At 37.1% G+C, this 18,420-nt stretch overlaps 1 protein-coding gene across 3 annotated transcripts in view; it reads left to right on the top strand.

Annotated features, from left to right (window-relative positions):
- Positions 1-10,219, top strand: part of GSTCD (glutathione S-transferase C-terminal domain containing) — a 127,638-nt gene extending 117,419 nt beyond the window's left edge. For all 3 annotated transcript variants that reach the window (XM_045994795.1, XM_045994787.1, XM_045994792.1), the window contains 3 exons: positions 1,080-1,110; positions 4,608-4,677; positions 7,676-10,219. In XM_045994795.1, the coding sequence (XP_045850751.1) occupies positions 1,080-1,110; positions 4,608-4,677; positions 7,676-7,812 (238 nt within the window). In that variant the 3' untranslated portion in view covers positions 7,813-10,219. The remainder of the gene's footprint in view (positions 1-1,079; positions 1,111-4,607; positions 4,678-7,675) is intronic.
- Positions 10,220-18,420: the final 8,201 nt, after the last annotated feature.

Genomic DNA, 18,420 nt, shown 5'->3' with positions numbered 1-18,420 from the left:
TATTTAAAGGTTTCTGAGTAAAATAATCAAGTACAAATAATAGCCTTCTTTTTCTTTGTCTTTGATTTTTTTCTTTATTTTCATTGTTTTGTTCTTTACCACAATTTGCAACTATTTGAGAGAAAACCAAAGGAGGTTTGGAAAAGCAAATAAGTATAACTTAAGGTTTATTCAATAGCTGAAATTTCACTCTGCTCTGAATCTATATAGATAAAATGTATTTTTTACAACCCAGCAAGAAATCTGTAAGTCTAGCACTATAAAGATTTTTTTAAGAATGTTAATTTGAGTTATTCAGCCTGTCGCTTCATTTAGTTGATTTTAAAATCTTACTTTAGTGTCTGTCAACTTTTTCATATCTCTGTAGGTTTATTGCCATTTTCTCCTTTTGTCATTGGAAGACACTCCCAGGCCATTATCCCCCTGCCTTACGCACCCCAGTGTCAGGTGCCAGACAACAAGGGACAGCCCCTGTCCCCAAAACCACTGACATTATCCAAACTACCCAGTCCTAAGCTTGCTCATCCTGCCTTATCCTCTCTTCCTATGGAATCCCTAATAAAGGCTCTTGCCCACATTGTATCCCACTCCCTCTGTCTCCTACAGCCCTGGTGCTTCCCCATGTGGCCCTGTGTGGCAAGGCATGCCCCCTCCTCTTGGGAATTGTTGGGAAAAAATCTTTTCAATGGCAAACATCTCCTGATCTGTTAGCCTCACCATACCTAAATAGTAGTAAAACCTACATTTTAAAAGCCCTGGATCTGTGTGCACCCATGTGGGGAAGAGAAAAAAAAAATGGTTGTGCATCTGTAATAGTGTAAACAATCTTTGAAAATTTTTTCAAAATTAATAGCATATTGAGAGTATGCTTTTTACTTTTTATAAAGACATTTCAAACTGGCATAGCTTTTAGTTTAAGATAACATTATGTACTCCTCAGATAAGATACATACTTTTGTTTATAGTTGCTTCTGTATGTCTATAATATTATAGAAATAGAGTATTTCTGCTCCTAATCTTTGTTATCTTGATTCTTAATCTTTGGTGTTTAAAATAACTTTTTTTCTTTTCTATTTCAGTGAACAATTCAAGAAAACTTTATCATATAAGGTAAACTTAAAAAATTCTAGATATATTTCTAATATACTTTTTATTCCTTCTTTGTATTTTTCCCCTCCCAAATTTCTAATGGGATATATAATCTATAGTTATCTTGGAATTACTCATCAACATGTAATCTTGGGAGTGGGTATTTTTTTATGTTTTGTTTTGTTTTGTAAATCAAGATTCAAGTCCAAGTAGGTGGCAAGATTTGTGAAGGGTCTGTGAGTTTAGCCTGTAAGCTCACATGCTAGCCTCCCACAGTTTCATGGATGCCAGCAGATGGGAGACTGCTGCGTCAGACACCTGGCAGGAGCACCCAGACTATCCTCATTTTTGTCCTGACTTCCTGAGACCCAGTCCCCACAGGGCAGCACAAAAAGGGCCGCACTACAGCTACATGCACAGTGAATTGCATTACAGGAGAGGAATTGCATTACAGGAAACCCAGATGTTTTAAGATTTAATCTTTAAGCAAGCATTCCTGCCCTTTGCTCCAGAACGAGACAGTATGTATTTTCCAAAGTTGCTCACTATATAAACATCTTGGAGAAGATACTCTAGAACACAGGCACACTTTTCTGTAAAAGTTCAGACAGTAAAAATTTTAGGTTTTGTCAGGCACTTAAAAACCTCCCCACTATTCTACTTTGTCCTTGCCATTCTTGTTGCTTTTGGTGGTGGTGGTGTACAATTCTTTAAAAATGTAAAGACTGTTTTTAACTTCAGAGCCATAGAGAAAGAGGTCATAGACTGGATTTGGCTTATAGGCTGGAGTTTGCCAAGCCCTGGTCTGGAACAAAAGCAGTGCCTCTACTCATAAGGCATGAAGAAACACAAGAACTGTTTCTCAGCAGTAGTCAGAACAATTACATAGTTTTGAGGCATCAATCTGCGCAAACTAGTTTCCAGCTTTCCGAATATCACCAACTAATTCATCAGTAACATGACATAATGCAGTCTAGAAAAGGTAGTGATATTTGCCAGAAACATATGAATAATTCCATTAAAACTTGATAAATCAGATTCTTAGTTCACTTCTTGCACAGACACACTAAAAATATATAGTCTCATTTTACATGCCAGCCCCACCTTTCAAGATTTTTCCTTTCTCCATCCAACAGTTAAGTAGTGGGGGACAGTGGCCTAAAAATGTTTATTTCTACCACCTTGGCACATATATCTCCTTCACCTCTACTTTATAACCCTTAAACAGGTACCTCCAACTCTATCTCCCACCCTCCCTTCCCCTCTCCCTCCCCTCCCCCTGCTCTGAATATATACAGAAACCTACAGAGGAAGAGTGCTGATGCCTTCATCCAGAACCAGACTTTCCTGGTCTTTGCCTACTGGATTTTAAAGTTTGTATGTCTTAGGGAACTCTAAGGTTTTTGGGAAACATCAGGACCCAGGGAACTTTATCTTCTAAGACTCAAAACACCTTACCTTTCTTTTATAAGACCCTGCCAATAAAGTAGACAATGAGTTGGAAAATAAACAAAAACGAAGCCCCTGTTTTTAATGCCTCTTTGAGTGATGCTAGCTAAAAACAAACTGAGAGGATGCATGGAAAAAACATAGGTCAGTGAAGAGGTTGGGTTCCACAGTCTCATGGGCTATAAAAGAATATAACATTTCTAAAGAGTAGCAACAGGGCACCCAGGCTCTTCCAGAGAGCAGAAAACTCACTGATACCCAGTTCACCTTTGTCTACTCCTCCCACACCCCCAAAAGCTGCTTGGCCATCAACCCTTTTGAGGGTCACAGGTATTAAGGCACCAGAGAGAGGTCTGAACTTCCTGGATACTGTGACAAGATATTTCTTAACTGAACCATGATAGGTGGGCTGCCAGGCAGAACTAAACGGACGCGGTACCCAAATATCTTGAGAGTTACGTTGGGAGTGTTTTTCTCCACAGTTCAGTTTAGCCAGAAAACCTTGAACTCAACTTGTTGTTCTGTGCCTTCCCCTTCCAGAATTTAACTTCTAGTGGGGAGAACACATCCACAAATAATTCCAGTAAAATCTGGTGAAGACACCAAAGGTGATTGCCTCAACGTTAAGAGATCTTGATTTTCAAACACGACAAAGACAAAGGGCATGCTTTTTCTGGCCTTTTCTTCAAATTCTATAATTCTAAATCCTTCCTCTGCCCTTTTATTGATGCCAGTTCATGGCTGCTTAATACAAGTTACTCATTTGAACCATTTTATTAGTGCCCTATCCATTGGCCACTAAATTTTATAGTGAGCATTACAATATTGTTGTTTTAATGCATAAAAGTTGAGACAGAAGTAACCCTTCAAAAAAGAACCAAGATCACACAGTCACCTCAATTACCTTATTTTAAAAAAATGGAAGCCTCAAGTTGAATGTACAAAAGACTAAAGGGGACAAATGAGCAATCAGAGTTCAAGTGTTTGGCTAAGCTTCCAGGTGAGATCATTTACACACATGGACCCTGCACCTGTTCTGAGTGAACAGCTGTCATGGGAGTACTGCAGTATCCCCACTCTGCCCGAGCACTCACCTTTGGCTGCTCACAGATCTCAGAGCTGTGTGTGGACTCATCAGCTCTCTGCCCCTATGAAGGCTTGTTCTTTTTGCATGAAAGCAGTCTTTCCTAAAATGGTCAAGCTGAACAATAATTTTCCTCCCACTCGCTCAGGTTATTCTTATGGTTGCCCTTTAAGTAGAAGCAGATGCCCCTCCAGCAGCCCTTTCGAGTGAGAGGAGAGTGAGTGAGCCAGCCTCCTCTCCTCTGGAGGGACAAGGGAGGAGGCCAGAAAAGTGTCCGAGCAGCCAGCACTCTGCTGGGTATCCCAGAGAACCACAGAACGACAGAACCCGCACGTAGTGATGCTCTTCCCCAGTACTTCCTTTTCCCCTGGCAGGAGGAAGAAAAGCCACTTCGACTGTCTTCTTGGAACCACGTTCCTGAGATTCAAATTTTATTAAAGGAAAAATAGAAGTGAATTTTTGGTCTTTTCATTTAACACGTGTTAATCACACACTGTAACCATATTTTTGCTCCAAGAAACTGGCTGGGTGGCCAGAGGCTTTTCCTTGCATCCGTTCTTAAGAACAGGGTCAGGAGAACAGTCTCCTTGAAAGGGGAAAAAGTTATTGAGTACCACTTCCTGAAAATGTGTTTCTTTCAGACGTATTACTTGTGCAGTACTTTTTTCAGTTAAACTATAGAACTCCAGAAAAGTGAGGCCATTTTAACAATTTTTACAGTTTTGAAACAGCAAGATTAAAATAGACCCATGTTCGGGGTGCCTGGGTGGCTCAGTGGGTTAAGCCGCTGCCTTTGGCTCAGGTCATGATCTCAGGGTCCTGGGATCAAGTCCCGCATCGGGCTCTCTGCTCGGCGGGGAACCTGCTTCCCTCTCTCTCTCTCTCTGCCTGCCTCTCTGTCTGCTTGTGATCTCTGTCTGTCAAATAAATAAATAAAATCTTAAAAAAAAAAAATAGACCCATGTTCTATTGCTTTTTCTTTTAGGAACACATGATTCTTTGCAGATTTGCTGATCAGACAGCTGTGCAGCTTCCGCCCCAACGAAGACTCATAGGTATGTGTTTTCACAGAGCAGCTGGCAAGTAGATCACATACACTATGCCTAGGAATGAATGGACTGGCTGTATATGGGGCAAACTGGTCCATTTATTAACAAGACACTCAAGTCTGTTTTTCCCAGAAAAGGCAATCCATGTTGAAAAGGGCTTTGTAGGTATAAGAGTATTTTATCCAATTTTTGTTAACGTTAATACTTTTAAATTCATCTTCAGTATTTTTGCGTGGAGCAGAATTATGTGAAATCTCTTTCTCACTGTTATGAACAAACTGAGGGATCTGTCAAAAGCCACAGGAGAAAATATAAAGATGGAAAAATCAACTTTGCATGCCAACATTAATCTGTTAAAATATGTATAAGCATTTTTTTCTTGGAAAAAAGCATACTTGTATATAATTAATCATAGACCAATTTATTCAACATCTGTAATAGTAAATATTACCTTAATTGGAAGACCTGCAGTAGCATTTTAAGTCTAAGTAATGCATTTATCCAAGACTTTGCTTCAGAAAAAGAAATAACATTTCAAAGGACAATAGCAGCTAAAAGTGCACATTTAAGTGCTGAGCTAAATGCCCTTATCATTTTCTCAGTAAATTCTGATGAAAATATTATTTAGGAGTGGGACAAAAGCTTCTCCAGGATCTTTTACCTGGTAGATGATGGAGCCATACTATGAACCCATATGAAGGCTAGGTTCCAAAATTAGGGCTTGTGAAGATTGAGTGGAGTCAAAAATAATCTTAAAAATTATTTAGAAAAGCCCCACATTGGAGACCACCATAGTATATCGGAAAACAGATTGCCGTTGCTTTGGCTGAGCACCAGATGTGTTAATTAGCTTGCATCCAGGGACTGTGATGTATGAGAAGTAGTTATCTTCAAACCCTAAAGTCAAAGCCAGCATAGCAAGATACACACAGAGGCACATCTGAGACCTGAGGCCAAACAAAGAAGTGATTTCCTCCTCTTTCTCACACTCCAGAGCATAAACATATGAAGCTCTTCCTCTCTCTTTTGCATGCAACCTCTCTCTCTTTCCCACTCTTTCTCTTCCTCCTCCCTTCCCCATTCCCAACACTCTGATCTAGTTGTCTGTACATTTGAATGTTCAGGGAGTGCTAGAAGGGAAGTTGCTGGAGTTGAAGAGGAGGGGGAGCATTTGGCATGATCACTGCCATGAGGGGAGGGAAGGTCATGTTCCAAGTCATAGACGCCATCAAATGTCGATGTCTGTACTTTGCATGGGTGATGCTTTTTTCCTGTGAACATCTTAGGACGCTACCGAGGGCCCAGAAGGTAGTAGACTTACCAACAACTGAGTTTCAGCTGTAAAGATACTTCTTCAACATGTGAAAACATGAGATTCTTTTACGTAATAGAAAAGGAGAAATTAACTGGACTGGGATGGAAGCCAAGGGTAAATGAGCTTCAGTGTAAACCCAGGGTGGGTACTGAAGGAATGCAGGGCGTCTATTTTGACAGAGAATGTTTCATTTTAAACTGAGGAGTAGATGGGGGTTGGGCTGGGGGGAGCCTTTACAGATGTCTTAAGAGATGAACAGTATTTAAAGGGAGAAAAAGAATGTCAGCTGCACAACTGTTGATGAAGGGAGGGGCTGCATGGGGGGGTGATTTCACCTAAGTGGAATTCAAGACATCTCTTTTTATATCATTTCTAACACAGTTCATTCTTTTGGGCATAAAGACTTTTAAGGAAAAAGCATAAAGTAAACATTTTAAATCTGAATGTCTCATTGCCAATTCTTACCTACCAATTTCACCTTTCACAGTCTTTCTGTAAGTGTTGTTCTGCCTTCCACAGAACTTCTCTGGTTCAGTTATCTGCCTTCACTTCTACAGCTGTTCAATTTTAGCAGCTTCTGTGAGCATTCAAATAAATTACTGAAAAATACTGTTTAGTCATTATTCTAATTAGGGAAAATGGAATGAAGTTCTGCACAGTCATTTGCCTTTTGGAGAATGAAGTTTGTATACTGAATTTAAAGAAACTAAAAGTATAAAAGTGAACCATAGCTTTTTTTTTTTTTTTTAAAGATTTTTATTTATTTATTTGACAGATAGAGATCACAAGTAGGGAGAGAGGCAGGCAGAGAGAGAGAGAGAGGAGGAAGCAGGCTCCCTGCCAAGCAGAGAGCCCGATGCGGGGCTCGATCCCAGGACCCTGGGATCATGACCTAAGCGAAAGGCAGAGGCTTTAACCCACTGAGCCACCCAGGCGCCCCTAAAGTGAACCATACCTTTGAATATACTCAACCCCAAATCATTTTTATTTCCAGAGCTACCTTTAACATAGAAATCTGCATTTGCCAAAGGAACACAAATTAGCTGCTTTGCTTGCCAGTCAGGTCTTCTCTTTTGTTTTCCAAAGATTACAAGGAAAATTGAGTATCACTATTTTATAGGGGTGCAGAAGTTCTGAAAATTGATTATATTACACTCAGCATACACATCCACCTGAAATAACCAAAGCACAATTAAGAATTTTCTCAAATATCTTCCATTTCTCATTTTGCCTTGTCCTAAAAATTCCAGGTTCAAATGTAGCGCGTCTTTCAGATGTCTCTTTGTTAGCATGATACTTTAAATAATATGAAAGATAGATGTGATTTTTTTCACAATATGACAGGTAATTTATTTCCATAGAGAATGCAGGCACAAGGTCTTTAAATGTATTTTTAACCAACGTGGGAAATAGGATCTGTAGTCTGTATTTGAGATCTACTTATAAATACATTTTTTTAAAAGTTAACATTCTTACATTATCAGCAGAAGCAAATCTGTGAAATGTCATATGTGATTGTCTTTTGTCCATACTGATCAAGAATTAGGCAGACAGACTAAACAGGACTTGGGGGCAAACAGCATGCTCCATATACTTGTAGACTTTGTCACCGTGTAGAGTCCCTTACACAAATGGAAATTGCACTGTTCCTTGTAGGGTGTCTCACGGTACCGTTTTACTGTATTTCAGGAAAACAGTGCATGTGCCTAGTGGATCTGGATCGAGCAAGAGCTGCAGAAGAACGTGGTTACTGCGTTCAAGTAATATCCATGGAGCCAGAGAGCTGCTCTCCCAAAAATAACATGATCGTGGGAGTCCCCATTTAGAAGGAGATATTCACATTTGATGTTTTTGCCATCCGTCTTCATGATGAAAGCCCAGTGGCATTTAGGAAGTTCTTGGCATAACCAGACAACAGCATTAGCCATCTTGAACTTATTGTGCTCAGGAAGGAAAGCAGCAGGAAAATTGGGGGAACAAAGGCTGCCTGCAAAGCATCACAAATGCTCTTATAATGTATGATTAAAGGACCGCTGGTTTTCATAGTGAGAATCCCCTGAAGTCTCAGCTGCCAACAGAATAATTCTCACCAGTGGAGCTTCCATCACTGGAATAACAATTTCCTTCTCAGTTCACAGCTTTTCTGATCTTGCCAATTTGATGTTCAATTCCAAACAGTGAATCGAAGCCTTTGTAATCATTGCAGCCTATATGATCATTTAGATATTCAAATGGAGACCAAAACTAGACTCAGTGGGGTTGGTTGGTGGGTTGGTTATATTTTTAACAATTGTGCTTTTTCTATAATTTTTTAAAAATATCTAGTCAGGCAAGCCCAGTATGGTTAAATGTTTAAGCCGGGATGAGTTGGACTTGTATTTCATTTCATATACTTTTTTAAATATGTTTCCCATAAATTACCAAATGAGATCATCACTGGTTCAGACATTTTATATGAAGACATAAAATAATTGCAGAAAATTTCCCATTGTGGGGATACGTAATTTGGACATAAATTCCAACTAATCAGTATATACATTGATTAATTAATTTCAGTTTATAAATAATTATTGAGGATCCATTATTTTCAAGACCCTGGCTTAGAATCTTCTAAGGATACAAAGATGAGTTGCAAGAGACATGGTGCCTTGCCTATGGAATAAATCATGTAAAAGAATAATTGATGAATTAGTTCTTTGTCATAATATAATGTATGGTCACTGGATTTATTTTCCAGATACCAATCATATTTTTTAGTTACATTGCTTTGGTAAAAATTATTGAATATAGATTGGAGTTAGGAGAAGTATAGAGTTTGGAATATTTGAATATTTCTCCCTTCTCACACTTCTCCTCAGCCCAGCAGCCAAACTTTTAAACACAGATGACATGCCTTTCTCACTTGCTGCTAATTATTTAACTTCTATGTGCCGTAGGTTATACCATTTAAGATGAGATTTATTTCATTGATTTTGATGTTTTCAACCCCTATATGACACATATCATGAGGAAAAAGGACTGTAAACAACTCTTCCATCATCATGACTTAAAATGCAGGAATAATTTATTCAGGGGAGGGGGGCTTAAATTCTTGTTTTCTGAAGTAAAATTTAAGAAAAGAATTAACCATCGGCCCTGAGTTTTTTAGTTATTTTTACCTATAGATATACCATGCTCTTTTATCCTGGGCTTTCTTTTTTAAATGGAGGTATAATTTACAGATAATAAATTTTAAGTATTTTTAAGTGTTGAGTTTGAAAAGTTTTGAAAAAAAAATATATATATACACATATGTGTGTATATATATATATCTCCATTCAACTGCCACCAGAAACAAGATATAGAATATTTCTACCAGCACAGAAAGTTCTCTTATGTCCTTTCTGTTCAACTTCACCTACCCCAAAGGCAGAAGTCTCTCTGATTTCTATCACCCTCCATTTTTTCTGCCTATTTTTGTCCTTCATATAAATGAAGTCATTTAGTATATAGTCTTTTGTGTCTGACTTCTTTTGCCCGAGATAGTATTTTTTGAGAAATATCCACATTGTCATATGTATCGATAGTTTATTCTTATTCTTAAGTAACATTCTATTATATAAATTTATCAAAATGTATTTATTCACTCTCCAATTGGTATTTATTTGGATTATTTCAACTTTAAGGATATTATAAATAAGGCCTATAAATATTCTTATACAAATCTTTCTTGGACATATGTTTTCTTTTCTCTTAGATAAATACCTAGCAGTAGAATTGCTGGGTCATTGAATAAATGAATGTCAATTGCCAAACAGTTTTTCCAAAGTGGTTGTACCATTTTATATTCCCACCAGCAATGTATAAAAGTTCTAGTTCTCCATACTACCCTCACAACATTTGATATTGTCAGTCTTTTTTATTTTAACCATTCTGGTAGACATGAAATGGTACCTCACTGGGATTTTCATTTTCATTTCTCAGATGACTGGTAAGACTCAGCATCATTTATAAAGTCAATGTCTTTTACTCATTTTTAAAATTAGGTTGTTTGTAGTTTTTTTATTGTTGGTTTATAAGAGTTCTTTATATATTTTGGTTAAGAGTTCTTTGTCAGATATATGTATTGAGAATATTTTTCCCAGTCTGTGGCTTACCTACTCATTTTCATAATGAATGCTTTAATTTTTAGGAAGCCTAATTTATCTGTTTTTGCTGGCTAATATTTTCTGTTTCCTCTATAATAAATCTTTCCCCTCCCTGACGTTGTGAAGATTTTTCTTATGTTTTCCTATAGAAACTTTATGGTTTTAGCTTTTTATATTTTAGGTCTGTGATCCATCTCAAATCAATATTCACATAAAGGTAGGTAGCTTTTGAAAAATATATATTTGTTTTGGCACCATTTATTTAAAAACCTTTTCTCTTCTCATTGAATTGACTTGGCACCTCAGTTAAAAACTAACTGATGTATGTGTATGAGTCTATGAGGTCTCTAGTCTGTTCCATTAATTTGTTTGATTACTGTAGCTTTATAGGAAGTCTTGAAATTAGGTGATCTTTCAATTTTATTTCTCACTTTCCAGATTGCTTTAACGGTTCTAAATCCATTGTATTTCCATATAAATTTTTTAATTTGCTTATCAATTTCCTTAAAAAAAAATAGCCTGCTGGGATATTTGGTATTGTCTGGAATCTTTAGGTCAATTTAGGGAAATGAACATATTAGTAATATTGAGTCTTATAATCCATAAACATAATATATCTTTCTACATATTTAGGTCTTCTTTAATTACTCCCAGTATTTTCTGATTTCCAATATAGATATTTTGTTTTATCTATTATTTGATAGGTTTGCTGCTGTTACCCTAAGTTTTTTGCACGTTGTTCCCACTACCCAGAATAGACTCCTCTTTCTTAAAATTAAGGTCATTCATCCTTCTGCTCTTAGACCTGACCGCCTGAGGAAAGCCTTTCCTAACTTCCCTGGAATTAGGTACATGTGATAGAGTGTGCACCATCAGAGGAGTGTTCTCCCTCCACCCCTGAACTCAAAGCACCCCACCACAATAGCCCCTATGATAAGTATCGAGAATACAAATGGAAGTGACTCCACTGTTTTCCTGATGGAATTCTCCAGCCGTGATGGCTGTGGCTAGTCATAGATAATGGGTGTTAATGATTGCCCCCAGGATACTAGATTTTTCTTTGTAAATCCTTTCCAAGGCTACTTCTCAGCCAGCGTAAATAAAAGAGGTTGGATGCAAGCAGCAGGAAGGTTGTTACAATGACAACAATCCCAGCAAGTGCCCAGGTTTCACCTCCTCCACTTGTCTGTCAAGAGCAAAGCTGCTCCTCACGGATCTCTCTCCCCCACAGTTGTAAGATTAGAAGCCAGAGATCGTCTTTCATTAATTTGCAAGCCTGGCTCAGAGATAGGTATAATTATTAATGACTAAACAATTTTATCTTATTTAGGGAGACGTTTTAGTCATATTAGAAATAAAAATATTTTCAGAGCACACATGTGATGTACTATGTGAATAACAGTAATTAAACATTTACTCATTCTCAAGATGTTGGCTACAGGTGTTATCCACTCCATGGTTCAAGAAAATTGCCATTAATAGAACTTCCACATATACCTGTTTTTCTATATCCTTTCATAATAAAATTATAGGTACGTTCCTGGGGAAGTGATATAATTAAATCATTAAGAGGGAGCAATACTTTTTTTAAGTTACAATTTTTAAAAAACACGTTCTCAATGCAAAGTAGTTGGGTATTTCAATAGATGTTTTTTTACAAGCCAAAAATACATGTCTGTTGAAGAAAAACTAGAAGACGTGGCTAAGTAAAAAGGAAAAAAAATTTAAATAACTATTAATACTTTGTTTTATATCTTCCTAGACTTTGTTCTATGCACACACAGGCACACACAGAGAGAGATTTATTTAACAAACACTAATACTGTATTTAATATTTGCTAGGCACTCTTCTAAGTCCTTTGTAAATAAGAACTCATTTTCAGTCCTCATAATGACCCTAAGAGCTAGATCCCATTAGCCATCTCATTTTATAGAAACTAGGGCCAATGTTTCATAGTAAGAGCAGACCCAGATCTGAACTCAGCTGGTAGTTGGCAGAGCTTATATTCTATTTCAGGCTCCCTAGCAATCCTATCCGGATTGGCTGAGATTTGCTATAGTAACAAAATCTCTCTGCCTTTTGAAGTTCTACACAAGAAAGATGTATTTTTCACTCATATTACATACCCATCCAAGTCAGCTATGACTCTACACCACATTATCTTCACACCTGACCAAGAAGCTTCTTCCAGGAACATAGCTGGTCTCATAGAAAAGGAAATAGACATGGTAAACTCTCAGCCAGCTCCGGAAGATTCTGCTCTGGTGTGATATACTTCACTTCCCTCATTTTGTTGACTCAAGCAAACCACTTAGCCTGTCCCGAGTTTTGTTAAACACAGTTAAAGTGGAGATGTACAACCTTGGTGGAGGGAGGTTGCAGATAATTGCAAACAGCAATGTAATATACCACCAACGATGTAGTTGAAAGAGGAAGAGAAGAGGAGGAAGGGGAAAAGAAGGGAGAAGAGAACAGAAAGAAAAGGCCATTGCATCTTCCAGTATTAAAATGGAGATTCTGAATGCAATTGACTTGAAGTAGGGAATTATACTGAATCAATCAAAGAGGGAAGGCATGTGCCATAAGCATTTCCTGTCATTGCTCTCTGGACTTTTCACACTTACTATTGGAAAGGAATTTTCCAGAAAAAAACTGAAAGGAGTTGTTTTCTATTATTATACAAAACTGGAAAAACTTCTATTAACTGGAGTTTCAGATCTGCAAATTCTGCCTCATATATTAAAGTGCTTGATCTCTAAATACCAAATATTCCTTTAGGAAGGTATGAGTTTTTACTCCTAGGAATATGTAATTATTCATTTTCTTATATCCTTAAGCAACACAGGCATTATCAATTTTTTTAAATCTTAGACAATTTGATGGGCAAGATTGCTATTTTGTTTTTGTATTTTGTTTTGATATTCATTCTTGAAATTATTCATGTGATTGCCTACTTTTCACATGGTTATTGACTATTTATATTTTGCGAATTGCCTATTCATCCATTTATTAATTTAATCAACACATGTGTTGAGCTCTTGCTTTGAGGCCAAGTATTATGTCCAAATTTCTTACTCATTTTTCGGTACTTTCATCTTTCCTATAAAGATTAGAAAAGGTTTATTGCATTACAGTTTTTTAACTTGGCTTTTATGGAGGAAAGTGTTTTTGTTTTGCTATTATAAAGTTAAAAATACACAACTGGTCACATATGTCACTCTTTTCCTTGTGATATCTGCTTAGAAAGATTTTTCCCACCCAATGATTAAAAAAAAAAAAATCCACCTATATTTTTAGTATTCTAATTCTTTGGTAGTTTTAGTTTTTATACTGAAATCTGTAACCCAGCAAGTATTTCTTTTTGTGGGTGGTTTGAGGTAGAAATCTAGTATTTATTTTCACATTAGTTACTTTCACATACCATTATACAAATCCAACTTTTCCACTGATTTGCGATGCCTTTAGTAAACTAAGTATATTTGGGACTTATTTAACTTGTATTACTTTCTATTGAATTCTTGTACCAGAATCATGCTCACTAAATTATTACAGCTTTATAATACATTTTAACATGTAACAGGGTAAATATTGTTTTGGGTGGTCATGGAAAGGGTTTGTGATGTGAGACAGAGAAGGTTGTGAACTTCTAAAATTATGCCCTGTAGTTCAAAACAGACAAATATTTTCTTAAAGAGGGGGACCATAGATTTAATTAGATTCTCAAAAGGATCCATGACCACAAATAACAGGTATCACTGATCTAAAGGACATAAAAATGTTACAGAATTCAATGTTCTGCACTGAAGAATTAGCCAAACATTAGAATCTTTTTCTTCCAATAATTACAATAAAAGAATCATTATTTGCTTTTTCATAGTTCTCTAAAGAAGCTAGGTTTTGTTCATTTGTGTTTGTTTGTTTTTAGGTCTAGTTTATATGACCCAAGTAAGAACAGTTTATAGTCAAGTAAGAAAATGCAAAATTCAGCAACAAACAGAGGAGACTATTTACGGGATGTCTGATCCAAAGGGTCCTGAAAATTTATACAACGTGAGTCAGATATTATGTCAGCTGATGGCATCTCCTAGAAGAAGCCTTTCTGCCCAGCTAATCTGAATTGGCCTCTTCCAGTTCCTCTGTCTCCCCACGATACATTTGTGGGTGTTAATTATGTGTTCTCAGTAGAGTCTAATCCCCAAGCAGGGTTTTTTCTCGTTATCCTTTCAGTATTAGTCCAGCATCAGGCACATAGTAAATATTTATAGAATGAATATCATATTTTAACACCTTCCACATGGGGTAAAAATACATATGAGGTTTCCCTTTCCCCTCTGAAGACATATGTCTGGGCATCAGGCACATGAGACTTTTGCATTGTTTTGCTTTGTATTGTCTTTGTGTTGTTTACTATTTTAAGATATATTTGGCAAACCCAGTGCTATGGAAGGCCAAGAAGTGACAGTTACTGCCTATGTCATCTGAATAGTTTTTTGTTTTATTTTTTAAAGATTTATTTATTTATTTATTTACAGACAGAGATCACAAGTAGGCAGAGAGGCAGGCAGAGAGGAGGGGTGGGAAGCAGGCTCCCCGCTGAGCAGAGAGCCCGGTATGGGGCTCGATTCCAGGACCCGAGATCATGACCTGAGCCTAAGGCAGAGGCTTTAACCCACTGAGCCTCACTGGCGCCCCCATCTGAATAGTTTTTATGAAGAAGATCCTGGTTAAGTTATTTCCCCGTCCATGGCACAAATGGCAAAAGGGAATATCCTAAAGGAGATAAAGTGCTCAACAAATGTTAGTTTGATATTGTCCATGACAGACCTGTCCCAGCATAGAGCATGACTCAAACGAGGCACGTAATAAGTTTCTATAAGTGATACTGAGTGACCATAAAGAACTAAAACAGCGGAATGTACGATCTATAGGGAGATGTCATCTCTCTGTCACTAGGGCTGTTTCAGTGAGAAAAGAGAAGCTTGCTCCTCATACATCTGACAACTGGGCTCAGTCACAAATCATTTCTCACCATCTGCTTATATTTCAGTGAAAAGGGGAGCGTATGCAAAGCCTTGGAGTCCCACAGATGATTTTTCCTCTATGATGTTTACTGCTTTGTATAGAACAGCTCACTCAATTATCTGAGAATAATAGATACAGCCCGGTATAATTTTGGAATGCAGCACATATCTCATTGAGAATAACCACCATATCCCATAAGAAGTTCTCAGTAATTAGGAAAAGAAGCCAGAACTTCTTGGCTAGGAAAGGAAATCCAGCATAGGGATAAAAATATACCATGGATAGTTAAAACTGTGGTTTCTGTACTTAATCAACTAGGAGCTGAATAAGGTGAATTTTATACATAATCAAATTTATTCCACTGCAAATTTTAAAGTCATCTTGTTTATTTCTTTGATTTAATCCTATCTACTATTCATACTCAGTCCTTCATAAATCATCTACAGTTTACTTCAAATTTAATAAGAGTAAAAATACATAGTACATTCCTGGCTAAATGGCAACTGTTCTTCCCTTGTTACATTTTGAGTGTAGAACAGCCTCAACGCAGAGGGATGACAAAGAGACTCTGAGTAGATGTCTAACTGACTACTGGAAGGCGTGTTTGCTGCTGAATTAAGAGCAGTTACTTTGGGAAAGCATCTGTGTGTATTTGGAAAAGTGAAAGGAGATTGTGGGGAGAGAGGAAACAATGCATGTAAATTAAGATAGCTCGATGTCCCCTCAGTCTCACCCTAGAACAGCATCTGCACCTTATTTCTAGAATCATACTAGAAATAATTTCTGTAGCCAAATTATGAATTACAAAATCTTTAATAAATTAAACTCCCAAATTTCCTGACAGATTAAAGTCAATCTGATTTTGTTTATTAAAGAGATCCAGACAAGAGATCTTACCTTCTCTTCCAGTAAATCTTTAGTATATTTTCCCTATCTCATCTCAGGGAAACTCCATTTTAGTCAAACTCTTCATGCTACATTTAAAATGCATCTTGGGCGGCACCTGGGTGGCTCAGTGGGTTAAAGCCTCTGTCTTTGGCTCAGGTCATGATCCCGGAGTCCTGGGATCAAGCCCCACATCGGGCTCTCTGCTCCGCGGGGAACCTGCTTCCTCCTCTCTCTGCCGGCCTCTCTGCCTATTTATGATCTCTGTCTGTCAAACAAATAGATAAAAATCTTTTTTAAAATAATAAATAAATAAATAAATAAAATAAAATGCATCCTGGGTGCTTATGTCAGCGGAAAAGAATAAACAAAAATAAACGAGTTTTCCTTGTTTTAAATTTGAATATACTTCAAAAGTATGACTTTTAACCCACATTTTCTTTATATTGTTTGTATAGCATTACCAGAACTAGCGTCAGACTGAGCAGTCCTAATTTTAACTTTTGAGTCTCATTTCCTAACTCTTTCAATATTTCTAAGGCTCCCTTCCAAATCTAGTCCAATTTCCACCTCCTCCGTTGGTATAAATCTTGGATGCATTATAGAAAGAAGTAGGTGATCGGAACAGACTCATGAATGCCAATTACTACTCCCTTAATTACCTAAAGCTTTCTAAGTCTTGATGTCTGACCAAGGAAGGCCTTGCTTTGTTCTTCTTCCTTAAAATAGTCTTGGCTGTCCTGCCCTTTTGCACTAACATCTAAAATTTAAGATCTGCTTGTCGTGGTCCATGAAAAAGCCTTTTTGGAACTGCATTGAATTTCGAGATTGCTTAGGGAATAATTAACATCTTAACAACATCTAGTTTCTTATTCCTGGACATAGTGCTGCTTATGAACAAGGTAGTTACCTTCAATTCATATACAGCTTTATCATATACAGATTGCTTATTTTAGCAAATGCTTTTTCTCTTACCTACTGAGGTGACCATCTGTTTTTTTTCCTCATATGTTAATGGGCCTAATCCATTAATATATTTTCTAATGTTAAAGGGAAAATTTTAATTGCTCAAGATAAGTATCTTTCCAGTCACTAAGGTTTTATTTTTAATTTTATCATCTTTTTTGATAAGCACTATTGTCATTTTCTATTATCCTGATCTGGTTTGGGTCAGAAGATCAAGACTCCTCTAACACCACTGACTGATTATGAAAAATATTTTTTATGTTCTCTAGAACTATTTTTATAAAATTGGGATTGTCTTTCTTGAATGCTTGGCTTATTGACTTATAACCATATAGTCTATTTGGGGACAGAACAAAAGGAGGAGGTGCTCATTACATTTCTTTGATGATTAGTGATATATTCATATTTTCCATGTCTTCTTGAATTGCTTTTCCAAGGTGTACTTTTTGAAGACATTGTCTGGGTTGGCTCCTTCATTTCTTTAGCTAGGCTGGTGATGAAAACTTTAAAAAAAAATCTAGGCTCCTAACTGACTTTGAAAAACACCTTGTATTATTTTTTGACCCTCTAGCAATTTGTATTCTCACCTAACAGTTACGCTGTCCAGACCATGTTTTCTAAATTTATTGCCCCATGCAACTGAATCACCTAACCTTCCTAGAGCCAAGATAAATTAGAACTATCTCTCTCTCTCTCTCTCTCTCTCTTTTTTTTTTTTATCTACCTGGGACTTTTTTCCTAATAGATCACGTTAGTCTGACAGTATTTATTCTTCATGACGACTTGCTGGCAGCTATCAGCAAGGTGATAGCAAGTTTTTTCTTTCAGTAATTTTTAAATGTGTGCTTACTGTGTAGAATTTATACTCACATTGTTAAAGTTTTAGGAGGTCTTTACTGTGAATATCACCAAGAGTGCTTTTCAAGAACAAGTTTTAGAAACACAGTAATAAAAAATAGACCATAGGAGGGAATCTTGAACAGGTTCTTTAAAGAGGCCTGTTGTCAGGATGCCTGGGTGGGTCAGTCACTAAGTGTCTGCCTTTGGCTGGGGTCATGATCCCAGGATCCTGGGATTGAACCCCGCATCAGGCTCCCTGCTCGGTGGGAAGCGTGCTTCTCCCTCTCCCATTCCCCCTGCTTGTGTTCCCTCTCTCATTGTGTCTCTCTCTGTCAAAAAAATAAATAAAATTTTAAAAAAAAGGCCTGTTGTCCTTAAGGAGACATGTGGCATATAGGTAGAGAGAAATGCAGACAAAATCCTGAGCGTGTTCCTATCTCCCCAATCATAAATGAAAGTGTACTATAAATTTATTTCACTGGTAAGAAGCACTAATGGATGGCTCTGATGTTGTTCTAAAACAACTGAAGGAAGACACCAGTTGCCATCAGAAGCAAATGGAAAGACTATTATCAAAAATGATAAGAGAGAAG

The sequence above is a fragment of the Meles meles genome, chromosome 2, assembly GCF_922984935.1.
Source record: "Meles meles chromosome 2, mMelMel3.1 paternal haplotype, whole genome shotgun sequence".
In the NCBI taxonomy this organism is placed as follows: Eukaryota; Metazoa; Chordata; class Mammalia; order Carnivora; family Mustelidae; genus Meles; species Meles meles.
The sequence above is the reverse complement of the archived record's forward strand: the minus strand, read 5'-3'. Positions and strand labels throughout refer to the sequence as shown.